Genomic DNA, 23,583 nt, shown 5'->3' with positions numbered 1-23,583 from the left:
TAACAGTAAGGCCAATGATCCAGTCATCTAAGCAGCTTAGCATTGCACATTCCCCAAGACATAGTGTGGGAGAGCCAGGTATGGTGATGCATGCCTGTAATCCCAGCACTTGGGAGGTAGAAGCAAGAAGATTGGGAGTTCAAGACCAGCCTGAGCTACATAAGACCCAGTTTCAAAAACAAAAACAAAAAAAAGAGACAGCATGGGGCTGGGCATGGTGGTCAAGACATAGTGTGGGAGAGCCAGGTATGGTGATGCATGCCTGTAATCCCAGCACTTGGGAGGTAGAAGCAAGAAGATTGGGAGTTCAAGACCAGCCTGAGCTACATAAGACTCAGCTTCAAAAACAAAAACCAAAAAAAGAGCATGGGGCTGGGCATGGTGGTAAAGGACTATAATCCCAATACTCAGTAGGCTGGGGCAAAAGGATGATGAGTTTGAGGCTATATTATCAAGAATCTGGACCAACAATAACAACAACAACAAAAAGACAGAGTGGGGCCCTGCCTGGTGAAGGTATGTGTGGTTTAATGCGGAAGATACACTAGTGAGGAATGGGTTGGTAGGTGATTTTATCATTGTGGGACCATCATAACTATACTGAAAAAAAAATGGCTATGATGTTACTAGGTAATACAATTTTATAGGACCACCATCAGATATATAGTCTGTCTGTAACTGAAATGTGCTCATTCAGTGCATGAATATTAAAGAGTTCTCAGGCTTATTTGGAGGGATCCAGGAAGGAAGTCCAGGACACCGTAAGTTGTCCCACAACTAGTCATAAGGAATCTAGGAGAGCAAGCACTAAGAGCACTAGTGAGAAGCTTTGAGGAATGGGCATTCAGGGAGCAGTTTTCAGTTGAGGATAACAGTAATTAACAGCTTTTACTGAGGGCTTCCAGGGCATTGGTGAAACACTGTTTCTTATTCTTTTGCTATAATGTATCATTCTTGTTTAAAAATTTTGTTTTTAGCTAGGGGTGGTGGTGCAAGCGTTTAATCCCAGCACTTGGGAGGCAAAGGCAGGCGGATCTCTGTGTGTTCAAGGCCAGCCTGGTCTACATAGTGAGTTTCAGGACAGCAGGGTCTACAGGGAGACCCTGTCTCAAAAAAAGACAAAAAAAATTTGTTTTTGGGCGTGGTGGTACATGCCTTTAATCCCAGCACTCAGGAGGCAGAGACATTTGGATCTCTGTGAATTCAAGGCCAGCCTGCTCTGCATAGTGAGTTCCAGGCCAGCTGGGGCTACAGGGAGACCCTGTCTCAAAAAGACCAAAAAAAATTTGTTGTTGTAACTTATCTGTAACTCCAGTTCCAGGGGATCCAACGCCCTCTTTTGACCTCCAAGGGCATTGCATGACACAAGTGCACTTACATGCATGCAGGCAATACACTCATAACACATAAAATAAAAATAATAAATAAATGTTGTTGTTGCTGGGAATTGAACCTAGGACCTCATGCATGCTGATTAAGTGCTCTACCACTGAGCTATATCCCAGTATGCATCATTATTCTGGTAGATGTGAGAAAGTGGCTAAAAGGCACAAGGTCCTGGCTTGTCTTTGTTCTTCTAGGTGACCTTCCTTTCAGAGCCTTGGTGTGGTTGTGTGTTGTGTAGAGGCTATAGAGGGATTTCTCTCCTGCTTTAGGAAATCTTCTGTTTTTACCCTTGCCAATGAGATACAGTGCTGACCTCTACCTCAACTTCTCCCTTACCATCCTAGTCCTTTTCTGTGGCTTCCTGGGATGCCTAGGTTCCAGGAACCTGCACTTACTATGGGCAGGGGCCAGTATAACCAACTGACTCTATTTCAGAAAATCAACCACTTTCCTAGCATGACAGAAATCTGCCGCAAAGATCTGCTGGCTTGGAACCTCAACCGCATGCAGAAGCTCTATCCTACTGAGTATAACATCTTCCCACGTACCTGGTGCCTTCCTGCTGAGTGAGTGAGGCTGAAGGCAGAATAAAGGGCCACCCTCTGAGTTCCTTCCAGACTCTAGTGTTATGATCTAGGTCAGTCCCAGAGGTTGGAAGTGAACCAAGAAAGTTTCAGCTGGTCAAAGCAAAGTGGACTTGGGACTGAGTGCTTCAGGAAGAATGTGGAATAGATAGTAGGAAGATGTCCCCAGGGTCCCAGGACACAGAAATCTCTCTCCCTCTCCCTCTCCCTCTCCCTCTCCAACTTCTGACTTTCACATGCATGTGCACATAGCTACACACTCATATTCTCTCTCTCTCTCTCCTTCCCTCCCTCCCTCTCCCTCTCCCTCTCCCTCTCCATAGCTATGGGGACTTTCAGGCTTATGGTCGTCAGCAGAAAACCCGCACTTATATCTGCAAGCCAGATAGTGGCTGTCAGGGGCGTGGCATCTTCATCACCCAAACCCCCAAGGAGATCAAGCCAGGAGAGCATATGATCTGCCAGCAGTACATCACCAAGGTGAAGATTGCTTTGGGACCCCCAGGCCCTTCCCTGCACTGGGGTGCTTGTCTCTCCTACACCAAGGTAGAAGCCAGTTATAGGCTCCTACTTGCTCTGCTGTCCTCTGTGTCTTAGAGACAGAATCTAGTCATTGTTTAAAGGTAGCTAGCCTGAGTCTGAATCTCAGCTTTTCTACTTCCCAGATATGTGATCTTGGACAGTTAGCTTACCCTTTGCTTGCCTCCATTTTCTCACTGTCAACTGAGACTAATAACAATAACTTCTTTATATGGCTATTGTGAGGATTCAATGAGTTATATATTTGAAGCACTCACAACCATATATTGCATGTAATAAGGACTTCAGAAGTTCATTGTTAGTCATTACTATTCCCTCTGGGTTTGCATGCTCTTAGCCCTTCCTCATTGATGGCTTCAAGTTTGACATGCGAATCTATGTCCTGATCACTTCCTGTGACCCTCTCCGGATCTTCATGTATGAGGAAGGCCTGGCCCGTTTTGCCACCATGCCCTATGTGGAACCCAGCCATAATAACTTGGTGAGGAGACAGGTTGGCAACCCCCTTCTCTTCCATTGCCATGAGTGCTTTGGTTCTAGGGACAAGCATGGTAGAAAAGTTTGTCATTAAGACCTCAGACCAAGGAAGGAAGCCAGTGAAAGCTGTAACATGTGGCTGTGGGTATGGGGAAAGTACTTGCTGGGTAAGACTGAGGAAAGGTTATTTCTGGAGTTGTCCAGTATACCCTCTTTCCTAGGATCATACAGAAGGGCAGTCTCAGGTGAAGAGGGCCAAGAGAGGAACAGTCTTGGGGCAGAGGGGTAGATAATGAGAAGGCAAAGAAAGGGCTGGAGAGGAAGGCTGCACAGAGGTACTATGAGCCTACAGGGCCCCTCATTTCACAGGAGGATGTCTGTATGCACCTGACCAACTATGCTATCAACAAACACAATGAGAATTTTGTCCATGATGATGCTGTGGGCAGTAAGAGGTATCTCCTACTCAGTTATTTCCCTGCTTCCTCTGCCCTTTAGTCCCACAGTCTCAGAAACCCATGAAACCCAGCTGTCTCTTGGGGGGCTGATTTCCCAGGAAGCTCTGTCTTTGAAGACCCTGGTCCTGTGTCTGAGCTCAAAGTGCAGACTCAATAATAACACTAATAACTAATTCCTGCGCCCAGATGCCCTTTGAAGCCCAGGGGCCCTGGCATGGAATTGGGGTTAACATCAGGGAGCCTCCTCCCTGCAGCCAGGCCCTGCTGGCAGGGAAAATAGTTTTCCTCTGAGCACTGGGCCTCATAGGAAGCTGTCGACACTCAATGCCTGGCTTCGAGAGCACAGCAATGACCCCCGAGAGCTGTGGGGGGACATTGAGGACATCATCATCAAAACCATCATCTCAGCCCACTCTGTTCTTCGCCACAACTACCGAACCTGCTTCCCCCAATATCTGAGTGGAGGTACATGTGCCTGCTTTGAGATCCTTGGTTTTGACATCTTACTGGACCACAAGCTAAAGCCCTGGCTGTTGGAGGTAAGGTTTCTCTCCTGGACTTGGCAAGGCCCTGCCAAGGAATGCACTCATGTGGTAGAATGAGGAGAATGGGGAGGTAGAAGCACCGGGGTCGGCAAGAGCCAAACCCTTTTGACCTAGTGAGAATGGTCTTCAGCCTCTACCATAACAATCCAGACTGGGCATGGTGGCACATGCTTGTAATTTCAGTACTTAAGAAGTGGAGGAAGGAGGACTGGAATTTCAAAACTAGCCTTAGCTACATAGTGAATTTGAGGCCAGCCTAGACTATTTGAAATCCTGACTTAGAAACCTAGGTAAATCAGGCAAGCAGACAAACAGACCAATATACTAATCTAGGTTTGGGATTCCCAGTGCTCCTGGAGTAAACCTTGCCCTTAAGGACATTGTGTCTGTAGTCAAAACTGCCTGGTTTTCTCTCACTAGCCTGTAAACTGTATGGATTTCTTTGCAGACTCCTATATATGACCTTGGAAGTCAGAGCCTCTAGCCTTGCTGGCTGAGGCCACGGGAGGGAGATGTTTCTCCCTAACCCTAAAGTTAAGCCTACAAGAGTCTACCACATGCTCAGGTGGTCTAGGAAAGGGGACATAACAACTCATTTTGGCAGGTAAACCACTCTCCAAGCTTCACCACAGACTCCCGACTAGATCGAGAGGTGAAAGATGCACTTCTTTGTGACACCATGAACCTTGTCAACCTCTGGGGCTGTGACAAAAGGAAGGTGATAGAGGAGGACAAGCGTCGCGTCAAGGAGCGGCTTTTCCCATGCCACCAACAGCCACGAGAAGCCACGTGTGCCAGGTGTCTGATAGATGTTTGTTTGAGACAGGGGTTTTACTATGTAAGCCCTGGCTGGCCTGGAACTTGCTATGTAGACCAGGCTTTTCTGGAACTCACAGAACTCTGCCTATATCTGCCACCCAAGTGCCGCCACACCCAGCCCATTTATTTATTTTTAATTACATGTATTTATTGTGTGTATGTGTGTGTGTGTGTGTTTGTGTGTGCATATGTGCCACAGCAGCCATGTGGACAGAGAACACTTTGTGGGAGTCAGTTCTCGCCTTCCACCATGTGGGTCTGGGAAATTGAACTCAGGTTGTTAGGCATAGCAGCAAATGCTATTATTTCTTGAGCCATGGAGGTGCATGATAGGTGCTTAGTTGTGCAACTTATATCGTTATTATTTTAATTTTCTAAAAGTGAAATTCCTCTAGAAGGAAAGGCTGTGAGGAAATGATTAACTTTAAAACATTTGCATAGATCTGGTCTGGAGAGATAGCTCAGCGGTTAAGAGCACTGACTGCTCTTGCAGAGGACCTGGGTTCAATTCCCAGCACCCACATGGCGGCTACGAACCGTCCTTAACTCCAGTTCCAAGGAAACCCAAAGCCCTCTTCTGACCTCCGCAGCATTGCACAACACAGGAGTACTCGCATACATGCAGGCAATATACTCATACACATAAAATAATAAAAATAATAAAATGTTTTTAAAATATATTTGATGGGGCTGGAGAGATGGCTCAGCAGTTAAGAACACTGATGGTTCTTGCAGAAGACCTGGGTTCAAATCCTAGCACCCACATGGCAGCTAACAACTGTCTGCAACTCCAGTTCCAGGGGATCTGAGGGCCTCTTCCGTCTTCCACAGGCATTGCATGACACAGGTGCACTTACCTACATGCAGGCAATACACTCATACACATAAAAATAAAACATAAAAATAATAAAATATATTTTAAAAATATATTTTTTATTTTTATGTGTATGAATGTATTGCCTGCATATATATACATGCATCCATGTTGTGCAATGCCTGAAGAGATCAGAAGAAAATATGGGATCCCCTGACTGGAGTTACAGACAGTTGTTAGCCACCATATGGGTACTGGGAACTGAACCCAGGTCCTCCGCAAGAGCAGTCAGTGCTCTTAACTGCTGAGCTATCTCTCCAGCCCCGATCTATCCAAATTTTTTAAAATCCTCTGCAAGAGCAGTCAGTGCTCTTAACCACTGAGCCATCTCTCCAGCCCCTGTAGAGATTTTTTTTGGTCTTTTTTGAGACAGGGTCTCCCTGTAGCCTCAGCTGTCCTGGAACTCACTATGTAGACCAGGCTGGCCTTGAATTCACAGAGATCTGCCTGCCTCTGTCTCCCAAGTGCTGGGATTAAAGGCGTGTGCCACCACGCCCAGCGAGATTTTTTTTTAAAGTACATTGAATGACTTTTTTCTTGCCCCTCTCCAGCTAATGTTTTTCTCCTTGGAGTCAACCGACATTACTACTGTTATAGTTGCACAAGCATTTAAAAGTATATATGTATTTGGGGCTGGAGAAATGGCTCAGCAGTTAAGAACACTGGTTGTTCTTGCAGAAGAACCAGGATTGAATCCCAGCACTCACATGGCAGTTAATAACTGTCCGTAACTCCAGTTTTAGGGGATCTGATGGCCTCTTCTGTCCTCTGAGGGCATTGCATGACATGGGTACACTTACCTACATGCAGGTAATACACTCATACACATAAAATAAAAAATAAAAAATAATTTTTTTTTGGTCTTTTTGAGACTCCCTGTAGACCCAGCTGGCCTGGAACTCACTAGGTAGACCAGGCTGGCCTCAAACTCACAGAGATCTGCCTGCCTCTGCCTCCAAGTGCTGAGATTAAAGGAGTGTACCACCATTTCTGCTGAGTCCAGTTTGTGCTGCCCATATACTCATGGGTATGGGACCATCCACTGGAATACAGTCTACCTACCATGGGCCACACCATTGATTCTCCTTTTCCCAGAAGCCATCAGGTGTCAACAGTTCCTCAACTGGGGCAGGAGCTTGTAAAGCCTCTTCCCCCCTCCACACTGGAGTGTTAGCTGGATTGATCTTGTGCAGGTCTCATACAGGCAACAACTGCTGTGAGTTCCTGAGTGCAGTGGTTCTGTCATATGCTGAAGGCACAGTTTCACTCTGTTCCTCCCTGACTTCTGGTTCTTACAATCTTTTCACTCCCTCTTCTCAGTAGTCCCTGAGCCTTGGCGGGGGGTTGTTTCTAGATGACAAAGGTCATCTAGAAACCAATTCCTGAAAATCTTTTTAATAATGATACATAAAAAACAGTTTAGCTGTTTATTAGGATATCGTTTGAATTACTGTTGACCACCCATTGTTTCACTATAAAATAGGTTACAAACATGACCACTGGATGCTGATACTGAAATTACAATTTCCCTTAATAATATATAGGACTGAATTGAATTCAATCCTATATATTATTACAATGTATAATAACATTGATTTTCTCTACTTGCATTGTGATATGTAGAGGTAAAGTGTACTTGATTCCTCATGGTAGCCTTAGGTCCTGAGATACAGCAGGAACTCAAAAGTTTGTGTGATGAATAGGAGTAAGGGTTAACTATAAACATCCTGAATATTCCCATGAGATTGGACAGTACATCTGAATGAATCATATCTTTCATTGGGGAAAATGTGTGGAAACTACTAAGAAACAAAGGAAGCTAGGTGTCAGGGTATAGGTTTATAATCCCAGCACTCAGGAGGTGGAAGCAGGAGGATCATGAATTCAAGGCCAGCCTGAGCTACAAAGCAAGATCTTTTCTCAAACAAACAAACAAACAAAAAAACCCCAAACATATAAAAAAAATTAGAGGTTTTAATTTTTCTTTTTTACAGTTCTGGGAATGAGCTGTGAGCCTTGCACATGCTAAGCAAGTTCTACCACTTTGATATATCCTTTCCTTGGTTTGGGAGTTTTTAAAAACCATTTCATTATTTTATGTGGATGAGAATATTATCTGCACGTATGTAAATGCACCTGTGTCATGCAATGCCCACGGAAATCAGAAGAGGGTGTTAGATTCCCTGGAACTGGAGTTACCGACAGTTGTTAGCCACCATGTGGGTGTGGGGATTCGAACCTGGGTGGGTCCTCTGCAAGAGCAGCAAGTGCTCTTAACATCTGAGTCATCTCTCCAGCCCCCCTGTCCTTGGTTTTTTGAAGGCTTGAACTGGCCTCAAACTTACTATGGAGTTGAGGCTGGATTTAAACTCTTAATCCTCCTTGCCTCTGTCTCCCTAGTGTTAGGATTACAAGTCTACTACAGTACCACATCTGGCTTAATCTTTTTTCTCTTTTAAATGTTCAGTAGTGAACATGTATTACTCTTATAATTAAGAATCCAAAAGATGGTGGTAATTTGGGTGGTGGTGCTTGCTTATGAGTGGACTGCTTTGCACTTAAGATGAATGAAAATCAGATTTCTGGAAGCCATCCTAATATCATGGTTACATTACATTGGGGGCTGGCCATGAGCTTGGATGCTTCCCTACACAGGCAGGGTTCTGGGAGGCCAGCCAGCCAATATGAGCTTCTGAAAGCCTTAGCCAGCCTTCTTTTCCCTCCTGAACACACTCTCAGCCTTCTTCTGACTCACCTGAGCTTGGCTTCCCTAGGCGAGAACAAACTGAGTCATCCCAGGCAGCCATGCAGGACCAGGAACGATACGAAGATTCCCACTTAGGGGGATATCGGAGGATCTACCCAGGGCCTGACTTGGAGAAGTATTCGCCCTTCTTCAAACATAATGGCTCCCTCTTCCAGGAGACTGCTGCCTCCAAGGCCAGAGAGGAGTGTGCCAGGTACCTTGGCTGCATTTTCCTCTGTACAGGTGGGTTAGGGGCAAACCTGAAGCTGAATTGCTCCCTAGCAGGGAAGAGGAGGTCACACGCTTGAGGAAAGAGAAAGAGAGCCAAAATTCTAACAGGCTCTTCTTGTATGTGTGTTGTATGTGTACATTTTATCTCCCATGGGTGATGTACACATGCATGTGGAGCCCAGAGAACAACCTTCAGTGTTGTCAATCATTCACTGTTTTTTCATATTTACAATTACATTTATCTATTTGTATGCATATATATGTGCATGTGCCATCATATGTGTGTGTGTGCGTGTGTGTGTGTGTGTGTGTGTGTATGTGAGAGAGAGGACAATTTTCAGGATTCATTTTTCTGCTTTTGTCATGTGTGTCCCAGGGACTGAACTCTGGTGGTCAAGCTTGGTGGTAAGAGTCTTTACTTGCTGAGACATCTTGTTTTTTTGAACCGGAGTCTCTCATTGGCCTGGAGCTCACCAACTAGACTAGCTGGCCAGTGAAAGCCCCTGGGATCGCCTGTCTTGGCCTCCCCAGTGCTGGGATTACAAGCATGTACCAACATACCCAGGTTTTTTTTGTTGTTTTTTTTTTAACACATGGGTTCTGGGGCTTGAACTCAGATCCTCAGGTCCTCATGCTACCTGATCTAGCACCCCAGCTCTTTAACAGATTCTTACTTTTTAGTGTATTTCCTATCTTCTCTTTCATTCCTCTCATCAATCCCAACAGATCATGACTTCCTTTTACCAGCCCATTCCCATCTTCCCTCACCCGCCTTCTTCCCACAGTCTCTCCAGTGGTTAAGACTGCTGTGTCTTTTCAGGCAGCAACTGGAAGAGATTCGACTAAAGCAGGAACAACAGGAGAACCTAGGCACCAAGAAGCGAAAGGAAAACAAGGACCAGAACCAGGGACAATCAGCTGGGGAGAAGAGCCGATCCAGAGCAGGGACATGGAGCCTTTCCACCCACTTGGCTTACAGGAACCAGAACCGGGAGAAAGAGGTGTCAGGGGCTGTGGCTCTTATCTCTTTGCAGAAAAAACAAGTTGGGACTACTAGAGAAAGGAATCCCTGCTGTCCTCTCTTCTCCTTGCTTGAGAGAGATGAGTCCCTAACTAGTAAATTGAATCTGACCTTTTTGAACAGAAGGTAAGAGAATGGACAGCAAAGGGAACGTTGCAGTGGGGTCTGGGAAGGGAAGAAGGTAGAGTGGGGCAGAGGTCCTATGACATCCTTGCTGATGGTGTGAAACTCATTTGGACATTCCTGTATCTATCTATCTTGTACCTTGTAGCTGCTACCAGTACACCTGGACACCATGCAGCCTCAAGACATTGTGGAAGAAGAGGAGCTCGAGCGGATGAAGCTCCTGTTACAAAGGGAGAATCTCATCCGAAGCCTGGGTATTGTAGAGCAGCTCACTCATATGCTGTACCCCAGCCACCAGGGCTATAGAAAACTTCATGAGTATCGGGTGAGGGTCCATGCGAAGCCTCTCACAAAGCCAGGGAACAAGGGCTGTGATACCAGCACATGGTGGTGGTTACACCAAAGGAGGTTTATGTGATGGTGTCTGTCATTGGAGTATGGGAAAGCCAAGTATGCTGGGCCTTGGGAGAGGGTCTGTTGGTTCCATGACATCTGTTCCTAGGATCCCTTGTTTTGGGTATTGACATTCAGCAAAGTGCAGCTCCCAACTTTCTCGATTACAAGAGAATTGCTCTCTTATTCCTGTTTCACAGTAACCCCAAACTCATGACTGACAAATAACAAGGCCACCACCATGCTCAGTGGCTTCAGTGTAATCTCCCTAGCATTGCCAGTTCCCTGGCTCTAATGGGAGCTAAGTAAACAGTCTTGGGCCAACAAAACAGCTGCTGTTTTTACTATTCCCTGTGCTAGTAGCAAACCTGTTGGGCCCTCTGTTTTTGTTGAACCCCAAAGGAATAACTAGTTAAACAGTGGCTATGGCCTAGAAGAGATTGGTTTGTTTGTTTTTTTTAGTTACATATTTCTTCCAACACTCCATCCAGCCTCCCAAGAAATATAAGGGGCTGATCTTCTCTAGCCTAGATTTCACCAGGATAGGCTGGGCAGTCAAGAACTGCAACCTGTGAATCTGGTCCCATTGGTGTTCCTGAGAGGGGCTGCCTCAGAGCAGGTCCCTCCTCATTTCTTGCAACCACTTCAGCCCCATGAATTGATCCCCAGGATCTTAGGGCCACTATCAAGCATGAATGCCGCAATTGCACAAAATTCCAGGTGCTATCTGCAGCCTAAGAACTCCAACCAGATAAGTGATCCAGCAGCCATTAGCCTCTTGGAAGAAATCTTGGAGGCACTATTTTTCCAGCTCTAGAGTCAGGCTCACCAGTCGCCGTAGTATACAAAACTAGCTTTGGTCACTTTGACTGGTGTAAATTCCCAGTAGCAAATATTACAGCTGGGATGCTCCCAAAATATAAAGTGGCACTCCTAACAGGATAGGAATGGGTGAAGGCAATGGACCCATTTATTTACTTCCTTTTATCTACTGGCCCTGATGATAGACAAGGCAGTAGTAGTCCCTGGCCTCAACAAAGGTTAAGAGGGAAATGGACATGTAAACAGACTAATTAAAATACAATGTGGTAAAGATGCTGGAGGGAAGCATGGGATGTCATTCTTCTGTGTAATTGGACCATAGCTGGGAAAGAGGTGAACATACCTCTTCTGTGAGTACCAACTTAGTGGGGATCCATGTTTCTATTGCAGAAGGCCAAGCCAGCAGAAGGCTAGACCCCATAAACCAAGCCCTGTCAGGATCAGTGCCACACACTGTAACCCCAAAGCAGGACTAATCTTCTGCAGCCCGAAAGACAGGAAAGTGACTCATGGACTGAATGCTGCACCTTGCCCTCCATGGTAAACTCTGACGGAGCAGCCAAGGCTGGGGATCTCACCCTATGCCCTGCTTCTGCACCGGTGCTGCAGCATTCCAGCTTGCTCCTCAACATCATCCAGCACAGGTAAAAGGAGAAGGGAAGCCCAGTACTCATCCAAAAGAGCAAATGGCCTTCAATTTTTGCTCAGTGAAAGACTGCCATCAAGTTCCAGTTAAAAACACTGACCAGAAACCATGTTGCTAAAGGCAAAAAACGAAAACATCGAGAATTCTTCAACACTCTAGGATTGTTTGCGGATCAGTAAAGACTAAAAGATGAAGAGTTAAGGCCAGCATGTACGCATCTGCTTCATCAAGGCTTAGGCTGGGTTTATTGAAGGGGTGGGTCTGAACCCTGGGTGTGGCCTGGGGCTGGAGGTTCCTGGGCGACAAGGAATCCTTTACCCAGTGGAGCCAAAGCCCAAGGCATGGTGGTGTCGCCCTCAGAAGACTGCTGAGGGTCCACCCTTCCTACTACAGTGGCAGAATCGGGCAGGCCAGGGTAGCTTGTGCCAGAAGGGCGGCTCTCAGCAATTGAATCCGTCTTTTTATTAAAGTTTATGTCGTTTTCCAGGCGCGTCCTGTACCACCTTTCCACACCCGCATCTAAGGCAAGCTCTTCTCATAGTTACTGCGGGAAAGCCCGGCTTGATGGCTTAGACCTGTAATCCCAGCTACTCCGGAACCTGAGGGAGGAGGATTAGGAGTTCAAGACTTGGCTCTGACAACTCAGACTCTCAAAAAATTTTTTTAAGGGCTGGGCTCAGTGAAGCCTGACTAGCGTGCGCGGAGCCCTTGCTTGGGCCCCCAGCACCACAATACAAATCAGTAACTGCAGGAAAGGATCCGCACCTGGACAGGGCTAAAATGATAGCCCCGCCCATCTGGTAAGAAGGCGGCGCGGGACACGCCCAACTAACGGTCCTCCCCTTCCGCTTCCGCACGTGCTCTCCCGCTTCCGGTGCTGTATCGGAGGTTGCTGTGTAAGGCTGTTGTGCGTCACCATGGCGGTAGCCCAGAGCTTCTTGTTTGGAGGCCGTGTCCGCACCGCTGTCGCTCGCTGCAGCGGCTTCGCGACTCAGGGGGTGGCGGGCCTGGGACCCGTCGGCCGCGAGCCCGACCCCGATTCCGACTGGGAGCCTGAGGAGCGTGAGCTGCAGGAGGTGGAGAGGTACCGGCTCCTGGGATGGCCCTCAGCCTAAAGCAGAGTTCTGCGCCCCGGCGTCCCGGCCGCGCCTCTCAGCGCCGGGCTCGCTGGCCCCCCGCGTGCATGCGAAGAGGCTCTAGTTTCTCCTCCCGCGTTGTCGGGGGTGCAGGGCCAATGCTGCGCGCCCCTGGGATCGCAGGTCCTTTCGCTAGTGACGCATTTCATCTCCTGTGTAGACTCGGCCTGCTAACCGGCAGTTACAGTTCTAGATGTTAGGTTTCCGGGGTGGTGTATAGACAGCTTTAAGCAGGCAGACGTGGCCCGGTGGCCTTTGCGGGCTAGAGGGCTGGGCTCTCCGTGATTTAGTCCGAGACTCGTCAAACACCCACTTTGCTTCCACGCATGGCTTGTGCCATTGGTTCTTTTCCCCAGCACTCTGAAAAGACAGAAAAAAGCAATCCGATTCCAGAAAATTCGAAGGCAAATGGAGGCGCCAGGTGCCCCGCCCAGAACCCTAACACGGGAAGCCATGGAGCAGATCCGGTAAGACATTGTTTACAAAATGGACGTTTTGAGGATTTTTATATTCCCTCTTTTTAAACAGAAAACGCCACCACGAACTTCCTAAACTTATCGCCTAGATTTATTTATTTGCGGCTCTGGAATCAACCGGTGGCCTCGCCCACGCGGAGCAAGACCACTTAGCTCTGAGCTACAGCCCCAGATCGGATTTAAGAGGTTACCGTTATGCATAATTAGTTCGTGGTTTTTTGTTTGTTTTGCTTTTTGTCTTTTTGAGACAGGGTCTCCCTGTAGCCCCAGCTGGCCTGGAACTCACTGTGTAGACCAGGCTAGCCTCAAGCTCACAGAGATCTACCCGCTCTCTGCCTCCCAAGTGCTGGGATTAAAGGCGTGCACCACCACGCCGGCCAGGTTCGTTTGTATTTGCAAAGAAAAATTAATATGAAATGTAGACGTCCAGACACTTAACCTGTGAATAGATCATGAATGATATTCTCAATCTGGGCTCCTGAAATGGAATTTTACGCAGTTATGTGCATTTTTCTGAAGAGAACCGTAACTTAGGAAATTTCTGAAGGCACTTTTTTTCTATTTTTGAGACACTGGGTCTCATGCAGCTCAGTGTGACGTCCAATCACTGTAGCCAAGAACCGACTGAACTCCAGTACTGCCTCTGCTGTGCGGTTTTTGTTATTTTTTATTTATTTATTTATGAATGGAAGAAACATGGTCTCACTATGTAGCTCTGGCTGGCCTGGAACTCCCTATGTAGACCAGGCTGGCCTCACAAATCCACCTGCCTCTACCTTCTGAGTGCTTGGATTTTACATTTGTGAGCACTAAATGCCTACAAGGGGTCTTTTTTTCTTTTTCTTTTTTTTTTTTTCTTTCAAGTATTAAAGTTGCTTTTTGTAAATATTAGCCCTCTTGAAGCAGAGGCAGGCAGATCTCCAACCTGGTCTCCATAACCAGTTCCAGGCCAGCCAGGGCTACAGGGAAACCATGTCTCAGGCCCCCTCCTTTACCCCCCTCTCAGAAAAATTGCTGCTGCTTTTTTTAAGGACTGGGGAGACAGCTCAACTGATCAAGTGCTTGCTGAAGTGTAAATTCCTGAGTTTGGATCCTATTACCCATGGAAAAAGCCTGACACAGGGCCTGCTTGTAATTCCAGCAGTGGTGACATGGGAGGCAGGAACAGGCAGGTGCCTGAGGTGGAAGGCCGTTAGCTTAGCCTGCTTCTGCACCACCACACGGGACTTTTCTTTTGGCTCTATTTTTGAGACCCTACCTTGGAACTCTATGGAGACCAGGCTGAAGATCTGCCTGCCTCTGCCTCCCAAGTGTTGGGACTAAAGGCATGCTTTTTTGCCTTTTTGAGGCCAGATTTAATGTCGTCCATGCTGGCCTCAATCTTGAAGTGGCTAGTCTTGAACTTTGAATGATTCTCCTTTTCCTCCATAACACTTGAGATTTTAAGAATTTGCCTGACTGGCACTCGTCCTTAGTTTCCTCAATATTTCCTTGGCACTTGACCTTGTAAACTACTTTCTTTTTTCTTTTTTTTTTGTAAACTACTTTCTTGTAATTCTCTTGTTGACACCAGCATCACAGAGGTTCCTTAAAATAATTCATCAGTGTTTTGTTTTTGAGGCAGGGTTTTCTAGCCCAGGGTGGCCTAGAACTCACCATGTAGCCCAGGCTAACCTTGATCTTGGGTCAGTCTTCCTGCCTCATCCTCCTGAGTGCTGGGTCTTACTGGCATGAGCCACCATATCCAGCTTCACTGTTCTTGACAACTTAATTCCGTTCTATTTTCCCTATCAGTCTTAACCAGCTAAAATCCCGAATCTTGACCTTGCTACTTTAAAAAAAGGGACTAGGAGCCAGGCGTGATGGTGCACACCTCTAATCCCAGCACTTGGGAGGCAGAGGCAGGCAGATCTCTGTGAGTTCAAGGCCAGCCTGGTCTACATAGTGAGTTCCAGGCCAGCTGGGGCTACAGGGAGACCCTGTCTCAAAAAGACCAAAAAAAAAAAAAAAGGGACTATCAATGAATTGAGCTTCAGAATGAAAGTTTATCCATGGCATGCCACTGTTTGTTTATGGTCCTTTGGCTTGCTTTTGCCTTGGGATGAACTCCAGACTCCTACATGACACGATCTTGCTCCTAGTCTCACTGTCACTCAAACTGTTCCTTGATGTAAAGTTATGTGTTTCACATGCTCCTTGCTCTCTGATCAGTATATCTTTGATTTGTCCTGTTTTTTTGTTGTTGTTCTTTTTTTTCAGCTTATGACTCCTTATCCTTTCAGATCACCTCTAGCTTGGACTTTGTCAGGCAATTCCTTGGTTGGCCTGCAAGTTTTATGATTGTTTGTCTTGGGTCTCCCCTTGGGTACTCAAACTGTATCCTCTACTGTAACACTTAAGTATTACTTTTATGGTACATTTACTATAAACCTGTGTAATTTTAGAAGTGAAGGTTGGTCAAGCATTATCAGGACCTAACAGGGCTGTCATTAGTCAGCACTGGAAGGCTGTTGGCTAATGGGAAGTGGCCTAAGAGTGATCGGGTATTGCTATGGGTACACAGGTACAGAACACAATTAACATTTGCAGTCTTTCCAACCGTTCTCTTTGTCACTAGTGTTACTGTAGCGGGAGAGATGAGGCAAGAGTGTTGAGGAAGCAGGTTTTATTTAGGCTGCAGCTGGTCCAGACTCAGGTCTCAAAGTTTGGACACCAGAGGGAAGTAACCTTTGCATTTTTGCCAAAATAGACAGAGAAAGAGGGGGATTAAAATCCTTGGATTTTTTTTTCTCAATTTTTTTTCCATTACATTCTATATTTTTAAAAATAATTTTTAAAATTATTTTATGTGTATGCATGTTTTGCCTGTGTATAGGTAAGTGTCCCCGTGTCCTGCAATGTCCTCAGAGGTCAGAAGAAGCTGTCGGATCCCCTGGAACTGGAGTTAGGGACAGTTGTTTGCTGGCATGTGGGTGCTGGGATTCGAACCCGGGTCTTCTGCAAGAACAAGTGGGTGATGGGATTCGAACCCGGGTCTTCTGCAAGAACAACCAGTGTTCTTAACTGCTGAGCCATCTCTCCAGCCCCAGTATTACATTCTATATTATTATCAATTAGCTATTCTCGTAGAGTTATTTGCAATTTGAAAACCTGCTCCTTTTCCCCATAGGTATTTACATAAGGAGTTAGCAGAGTCCTGGTCTGTTCCCAGATTGGCAGAAGGCTTTGATGTCAGCACCGATGTTATCCGAAGAGTTTTAAAAAGTAAGTTTGTACCCACTTTGGAACAGAAACTGAAGCAGGATCAGAAGGTCCTTAAAAAGGCTGGGCTTACCCAAGTGGTCAGGCAGCTTCAGGGCTCTGGAGATTCCTTGAAGCCACTCACTGCAGGCTACTCTCTATCTGGCCCTTTGCTGATGCCAGGGGATGAAGCCTCATCTAAAAGTCAAAATCAGAACAAAGTTTTGAAAGTGGTAGAGTCAAATACTCCCAGTACAAATGCACAGAAGAGACAAAAGGGAAAGAATCAAGGAATCCAAGGCCGGACAGAGAGCTTGGTGCCTGCTGCTGCAGCCCTGGGTCCTCAGAGAGAGCTCCAGAAATGTTCCACCAATGATTCTGAGGCCACCAGAAGAACTAACAATGATAGGTTGCCATATGTTGAGAAGCTGGAAGATTTGAAGGCAGGGGAACAAGATGACCAGAACTTTAGCAACAAAGTAGTACAGAGGGGGCAAGAGTTCTTGGACAGCAATGGGAACTTCCTGTACAGAATTTGAGCCTAGGCCTGGCTTGTGGAGATGTTCTATGAGTAGCTGGGCAAATGTATTGAAACTTACCAAGATTTCTGCACATGGATTAGCCACTTCAGAATTAGAAGTGTTGAGCCTGGAATGTGGGCAGAAGAGCTACTTGGATAAATTCAAGCTTCCTGGACTGTTCCCCATCTGACCCTTGTGGTGATCCTTGTTACTAGGGCTCTCAGTTGAAAACCATTGTTATATGTGTTGTGTTACTAGTTTCTGTGATAACTGTGTTTGGGAAATGAAAATTTCCTCATTTCCTTCTTGATCACTAAACACCCAACAGTTTGTAAGCTGCTTACTCAATTGGTTTTCCTTATGTGCAAAATAAAGTAAAATATAGCAGTCTCTCACTTTGTGCTCTTTGGGGTAGAAAGATTTACCTAAAACTCTGGAGAGAGATGGAATGGAAAAAGTGGAAAAGAGTATTCCTTGTCAGAGAGATGGAAAGAGGAATCCTACCTCAGAAGGAGGGAGGGTGGCGCTCTGTGCAGAGCACTCTGTTCAGTGATAGGTTTTTTTGGGGGGCGTGGGTCTTTTTGAGACAGGGTCTTCCTGTAGCCCCAAGCTGGCCTGGAACTCACTATGTAGACCGGGCTGGCCTCGAAGTCACAGAGATCCTTCTGCTTCTGCCTTCCCAGTGCTGGGATGAAAGGCGTGCGCCACCACAAAATGTAAAATTACATTTTGTGTATGTATGCACACATGTATCTTGGTGCATATGTGGAGGTCAAAAGACAACTTGTAGCAGTGAGTTCTTTTCCTTTTACCATGTGGGTCCCAGGAAAGGAACTCAGGTTGTCAGCCTTGGCAGCAAGTGTCTTTACCTGTTGAGCCCAGCAGGTATCAACAAATTGGTTATCTTTCTCTTTGAGTTACTGGGGTTCTGAAGATTTGGGAGTTTGAGTTTGAAAAGTAGAAAGCATTCAAAGGCTTTAGAGCCCCTAACATAATCCAAAACCACATTCTAAAGTTAAACTATATTTGATAGTAGTTGATAGAGTTTTATAAAGATGCCAAGAGTATGCAAGAACAGATGATCAGCTCTTTTACAAATGAACAGACCCTAAGATGGCTGCTGCTAAGTGGCAGTTCTGGGACTGGAAGTCAAACCTCTATTAATCCAGGGCACCTGAAATTCCAGGAGTACTGGGCTATGTGGTAATTCCTGTTAATTTACTGACTGTTTTAGAAGCTATACCAAAATATTCTACTTGTAAAAAAAAAACATGTAAGAGTCCAGTAACAGTTTTCACCTATGTCTCTTTAACATTTTGCTGCCCCAAATTGTGCACCCCCACGCTGTGTAGGCACTATATATTAGAATCTGGATATTTCAAATGTCATTAATAATAGTTACAATATGTTGGGGAACCCTGCTGCTAGGGTTGTAGTCCTCCATGTCCGGATAGCTCTAAGGGGCTCACGCTATATGGAAGGACTCCCCTTCTCAGCAGGGGCCTCTTGCTCTCTGCCAGGCTTACCTGGAACAATAGCTCTAAGGGGCTCACGCTATATGGAAGGACTCCCCTTCTCAGCAGGGGCCTCTTGCTCTCTGCCAGGCTTACCTGGAACGTGCCGCCAAGCAACAGATGCCTGACCTTATTTGGAACATGACCTTTGGCATAGTTACCTGGAGTAAAAACTACCCCCAGGTTTTTTTCTATATGATAATTAGGCATTTCCCGATATGGATGATAGGAGCCTACTGCCACATGTAAATAAAGCATACTATGAGCACCTATCAGCTGAAGCATTGGCTACTGCCTCTGCACTATATTTTCCCTAACCCCACTGAATAAATGGAGCTGTTTCACTGAGGCTGGAGGTGTTTGTATCACTGAACCTGCCTCCCCAGAAGGGCTTTCTTCCGTCAGTACTCACTGGCCGTCCTGACCCCGTTCGTCGCTTCTCCCTTTGTCCTCTTGGACCGGTGGCCAATGACCCACGAGGGAAGGGAGAGACCCCACAACAATATTGATTACTGGGGTTTTTGTTTTTGAGACAGTCTCCCTAGCACAGGCTGGCTTGAAACTCTTAAGATTTCAGGTGCCATTTTCCTAGCAAGGCTTTACCAAGTCATCCAGTCTAATGCAGCTTTCTTCACATTGCTACCATACCTTCATTTTCTCCAATGCTTGAAATTCACGCCACCCATCCCCCACCCCATCCCGTTTTTAAAGGGAGACTGCATGAAGGAAAGAGACCTATTTACTGCAGCCCCAAGTACTATTGGAGCTCGGTACTGGTTCAGTGAAGAAATGACTGGGGACTTCATACAATAAACCAATCTATGGTGGTGGAATGCCTTGCCTTTTATTGAGAGACCCAAGTGACTCCATCTTGGATAAAACCTCCATAGGACTGACCTAGCCCTGGGCCCTGTTCCAAGAAAACCACAATGCTTGGAACGGATAGAGAACAACTCCTCCGCCAATGGTCAATTAACCAGGGACAGGAAAGTACTAAAAGTCCAAATGTCTTTTCAGATTTCCTGAAGCCAGCAGTTTATGGTTTGGCACTGAGCTGCAACCAGTCTGAAGAACTGGTTGCCAGGCTGAAGAACTCCTACTCCCCTACTTGCTGAACTTGCTGAAATAAACCTATAAAACCCCTGTCTCCCAAAGCAAGGGGTCTCACTTCTGAGATCCGCTCAAAGGGGTCTCACTTCTGAGATCCGCTAGGTGGGTGACAGAGTGGGCCCAAGCTTAAGCTTGTAACAAAAAAAGAACCCTTATGTATTTGCATCAGTTGGCTCCTTGGTGGTCTTTGGGGTCTCCCGAACTGGGCACATTATCCTCTTTTAGTCTTTGAGACAAAGTCTCCCTGTAGCTACAATTGACCTGGAACTCACTATGTAGACCAGACTGGCCTTGAACTCAGAGATCCACCTGCCTCTGCCTCCCAAGTGCTGGGATTAAAGGCTTGTTTTCTATTTTTAAACGGTGCTGAAGACTGAACCCAGGTCCTCTAGCCAGCCATAATACTATATGGAATACTATATGGCTAGTGGTCTGTTTGATAAGTGACTTTCCGTTTATTTGAATTTGTTTCCAAACAGGATTCATATCCTGTAATACTACATTTTTATTGGTATGTTCCTTAAGTCTCTTATCCCTTAAATCTTACTCTAAAATGGTTTCAAGTTCCACATTTTCCCTCTTGCTCTTTATTCTTAAAAGCTAGGTCATTTGTCCAAGATAAGTTCATGCTTGCGTGCGTGTGTGTGTGTGTGTGTGTGTGTGTGTGTAGTGTGAGTGTGGAGTTCAGGGGTTGAGGTCTGGTCTTCGTTCTCCACCTTTATTTTCTGAGGCAGGGTCCTCTGAACCTGGAGTGAGCTGCTCTGCCTCCCAGTGTCTGTGTGGGTGCTGGGATCCAGAACTCAGTCCTCACATCACACTCTATCCACTGAACTGTCTTTTCCTCCTTAAAAAAAATTTTTTTATGTATTATTTATTTATTTTTTGGTCTTTTTGAGACAGGGTCTCCCTGTAGCCCCAGCTGTCCTGGAACTCACTATATAGACCAGGCTGGCCTTGAACTCAGAGAGATCCGCCTGCCTCTGCCTCCCAAGTGCTGGGATTAAAGGCGTGCGCCACCACGCCCGGCTTATTTTATTATTTTTATGTATTTTGTGTATGTGCGTATTGCCTGCTCATAGGTAAGTGCACCTTTGTCGTGCTCGGGAGGACAGAAGAAGCTATCGGATCCCCTGGAACTGGAGTTAGGGACAGTTGTTAGCTGCCATGTGGGTGCTGGGATTCGAAACTGGGTCTTCTGCAAGAACAGTGTTCTTAAGGGTTGAGCCATCTCTCCAGCCCCCAGCTTTTGGTTTTTTGATACAAGTCTCATGTTGCCCAGAGTAGCCTTGACCTCCTCATTCTCCTTTCCTCCTCCAGGTGCAGGGATTAGAGGCACCGCCACCACGTCAGGCTTTTTATTTATTATTTATTTTATGTATGTATGTCTTTTTGAGTCAGGGTCTCTCTGTAGCCCCAGCTGTCCTGGAACTCACTGTGTAGACCAGGCTGGCCTTGAACTCAGAGATCTGCCACGTCAGGCTTTTTAAAAAGACAAAACAAATTTACCCCTTCACAACTCGGGGACCCGCGGGCATCCACACAGAAGTTTCCAGAGACAAAAAGTTGACTGGGCCGGATTACAAATATCCCCTTCCAGACGCCGTCCTTTTCCCAGTATGCTTCGCGCAGGTCGAGCGAACGGAACTTCCGGGAAGTCTAGGAATTCGCTACTCTATGGGTTGGAGGCGGGTCCTGCGGACTGGTCGACAGGACCGGGCGGTGCCGGGGGCTGCAACCTGCCAGGAGAACCCCGCGCCCTCGGCTTCGGCGGAGGAGTGAAGACCCTGCGGGGAACCTAGCCTGCGCTAACCCTGGGCTGCCACCGGCCTTCCAGAACTGAGGACATCCTCCTGTGACCGCTGCTATGGCTTTTCCCTATCGGTTGGACGCTCCTGAGCTGCCTGACTTCTCCATGCTCAAAAGGCTGGCTCGAGACCAGCTCATCTATCTGCTGGAGCAGGTCAGTGCTTGCTGGAGCAGGTCAGTGCTTGCCACGCCTGGCGCCTTTACCTCCTCACCCCTGTGGCCCTCACCAAATGTGACTTTTTTCCTTCCTGAGTCCCTTGGTATCGTTCCCGGAGCTTCCCAGACAGGTCCAAAATGGGGCGCTCAGCAAGAAGAACCAGAGAGTAATGAGAACTGCTTGCGACCTGGCCAGAGAATAGAAATCACCGGCCCCCAGACAAACTAGACAGCATTTGTGCCAAGCATCACTGGAAATGGAAATATGGTTGAAGTAACTTTGTCATTGGGGCGCGTAACATTCCAGTAGGAGCCCTGTGAAACAAAGGACATCTAGGTATCTGGTGGTGAATGAGGGCTAGGTAGACTTCCTGAGGCGTTCAGAATAAACAGCCATATCAGCTGAAGTGATCTAGGAGTTTCTGGGGGAACTGGAGTTTGATGAATAAACATATTTTATTTGGAGTAGGAAAAGCATGCTCCTTTCACACAAAGTTGGGCTGGTAGGCTCAAAGTTAAGGAAGCAGGGAAGGACAAAGCATGAATAGAGGAGAGCTATCAGATACCAGATACTTTGTATAGGGCTGGGAATGTAGCTCAGTGGTAAAGCAGTTGCATATGTATATGGTCCTAGGTTTCATCCACTGCATCCCAAGAAAAAAAAAAATTACACAGCAGGCATTAGGCAAGCATTGAAGACCCTCATACCCATTTGTATGATGAAGCAGTACTTGATGCTTATGGGAGTGAGATAAAGCTCGATAATGGGCAACAGAACGTCAGATGGGAGAGCATTGATTAAGCTGAAGCAATTAAAGTGGCAAATTTGGTGATTTGGTGGCAGTAGATTTTTGGTGGTGGCAGTTTGTTCTTTTTTGAGACTGTAGCCCAGACTGGCCATTAACTCACAGCACTCCTGACTCAACCTACCAAGTTCTGAGATTGTAGGCATGTGCCACCACACCTATGATGAATTTATAAGTCACAGTGAAAGAAAACTCCAAGACATTGATTAGTTGTAATTCAAAGTTTACTCTGATTTTTAACCTGTGTCTTTAGAAAACTAATGCTGCTACTATAATTGCAGTGGGTTACTTGTTTAATTATTTAGTGGTTCACTTATCCATGTTCCCCACTAGCTTGGAAGGTTCTCAAGGATTGGAAAATTGTATCTGTTCAACACTATATACCCAGTAAGTACCTAGCTTGAACTAAAGCACATCACATGTGCTGAATGAGTATTTCTTGTATCAACATTGAATGAGAATGAGAGGCACACACAAGCTTACACCTGTACGCACGAGTACACACACACACACACACACACACACACACACACAAAGAAAATAAGACCCAGAGGACCAGGTTAGATGGATGAAGTTGATTGATTTGGGGTTTGAATGGAGTGAAGATAAGATGCTGGTAGGGGTCTGTGACTGTTCCTCAGTGTATAGCCCATGGGAACCCTGGATTCAGTCATACCACTGCACAGAGAGAGAGAGAGAGAGAGAGACGGACACGGACAGAGCAGTAATGATGTAGGAAGTGAAGCTTTTAAAATCCAGGAGATTCTCTTACCTTGAGCCTGTGTGCTGGTAGCATCAGAGCCGAGTGGAGCCGGTCAGGAAGATCACAGATGTGCAGCTTGCCATCTTTGCCAACATGCTGGGCGTGTTGCTTTTCTTGCTTGTGGTTCCCTAGCACTATGTGGCAGTCAACAATCCTAAGAAGCAGGAATGAAAGTGGTGCCTTCTCTGCCCCAGGGTTCCAGGACATAGTCTGAGGCAAGATGGAGGGGGTGAGGGGTCTTCACACTTCTCTTCATCTCTCCTACCCATCACAGCATACAAAGCAACTATACCTGGATTTTTCCAAACAGCTTTTATTTCCTCAAAGTCTTCCTTAACCCTATGGAACAAGAAGCTGCCACTGCTTTCTCTTCTACTCCCCCCCAAT

At 46.4% G+C, this 23,583-nt stretch overlaps 3 protein-coding genes and 1 pseudogene across 10 annotated transcripts in view; all 4 read left to right on the top strand.

The window, feature by feature from the left end:
- The window catches only part of LOC103749894 (tubulin polyglutamylase TTLL13), a 16,577-nt gene extending 4,143 nt beyond the window's left edge, over nucleotides 1-12,434 (top strand). The window contains exons 5-15 of one of the 2 annotated variants that reach the window (XM_017803086.2): nucleotides 1,822-1,952; nucleotides 2,294-2,450; nucleotides 2,848-2,991; nucleotides 3,357-3,442; nucleotides 3,753-3,984; nucleotides 4,595-4,779; nucleotides 8,458-8,643; nucleotides 9,481-9,661; nucleotides 9,953-10,132; nucleotides 10,727-11,034; nucleotides 11,667-12,434. In XM_017803086.2, the coding sequence (XP_017658575.1) occupies nucleotides 1,822-1,952; nucleotides 2,294-2,450; nucleotides 2,848-2,991; nucleotides 3,357-3,442; nucleotides 3,753-3,984; nucleotides 4,595-4,779; nucleotides 8,458-8,643; nucleotides 9,481-9,661; nucleotides 9,953-10,132; nucleotides 10,727-11,017 (1,773 nt within the window). In that variant the 3' untranslated portion in view covers nucleotides 11,018-11,034; nucleotides 11,667-12,434. Of the gene's footprint in view, nucleotides 1-1,821; nucleotides 1,953-2,293; nucleotides 2,451-2,847; nucleotides 2,992-3,356; nucleotides 3,443-3,752; nucleotides 3,985-4,594; nucleotides 4,780-8,457; nucleotides 8,644-9,480; nucleotides 9,662-9,952; nucleotides 10,133-10,726; nucleotides 11,035-11,412; nucleotides 11,622-11,666 lie in introns of those variants that run through there. The other variant, XM_029555950.1, reaches the window with a different exon arrangement.
- Nucleotides 12,435-12,522: 88 nt separating this feature from the next.
- Ngrn (neugrin, neurite outgrowth associated) lies at nucleotides 12,523-17,433 on the top strand. The gene is made up of 3 exons (XM_029555951.1): nucleotides 12,523-12,752; nucleotides 13,161-13,271; nucleotides 16,450-17,433. Exons 1-3 carry the CDS (start codon nucleotides 12,586-12,588, stop codon nucleotides 17,057-17,059), a joined length of 888 nt encoding a protein of 295 aa, XP_029411811.1. The 5' UTR covers nucleotides 12,523-12,585; the 3' UTR covers nucleotides 17,060-17,433.
- A 3,890-nt stretch (nucleotides 17,434-21,323) lies between these two features.
- Vps33b (VPS33B late endosome and lysosome associated) overlaps nucleotides 21,324-23,583 on the top strand; it is a 30,191-nt gene continuing 27,931 nt past the window's right edge. For 3 of the 7 annotated variants that reach the window (XM_029555922.1, XM_008852789.3, XM_017803092.2), the window contains exon 1: nucleotides 21,325-21,625. Coding sequence is in view for 4 of the 7 variants with exons in the window: in XM_008852789.3 (XP_008851011.1) it covers nucleotides 21,530-21,625 (96 nt within the window). In the remaining 3 variants the exon portion in view is untranslated. Of the gene's footprint in view, nucleotides 21,626-23,583 lie in introns of all 7 variants that reach the window. The other 4 variants (XM_029555916.1, XM_029555915.1, XM_029555917.1 and 1 more) reach the window with 3 other exon arrangements.
- LOC103749929 lies at nucleotides 23,044-23,367 on the top strand (annotated as a pseudogene).

This window comes from Nannospalax galili, unplaced genomic scaffold, assembly GCF_000622305.1.
Source record: "Nannospalax galili isolate Female #2095 unplaced genomic scaffold, S.galili_v1.0 scaffold185, whole genome shotgun sequence".
NCBI lineage: Eukaryota > Metazoa > Chordata > Mammalia > Rodentia > Spalacidae > Nannospalax > Nannospalax galili.
The sequence above is the reverse complement of the archived record's forward strand: the minus strand, read 5'-3'. Positions and strand labels throughout refer to the sequence as shown.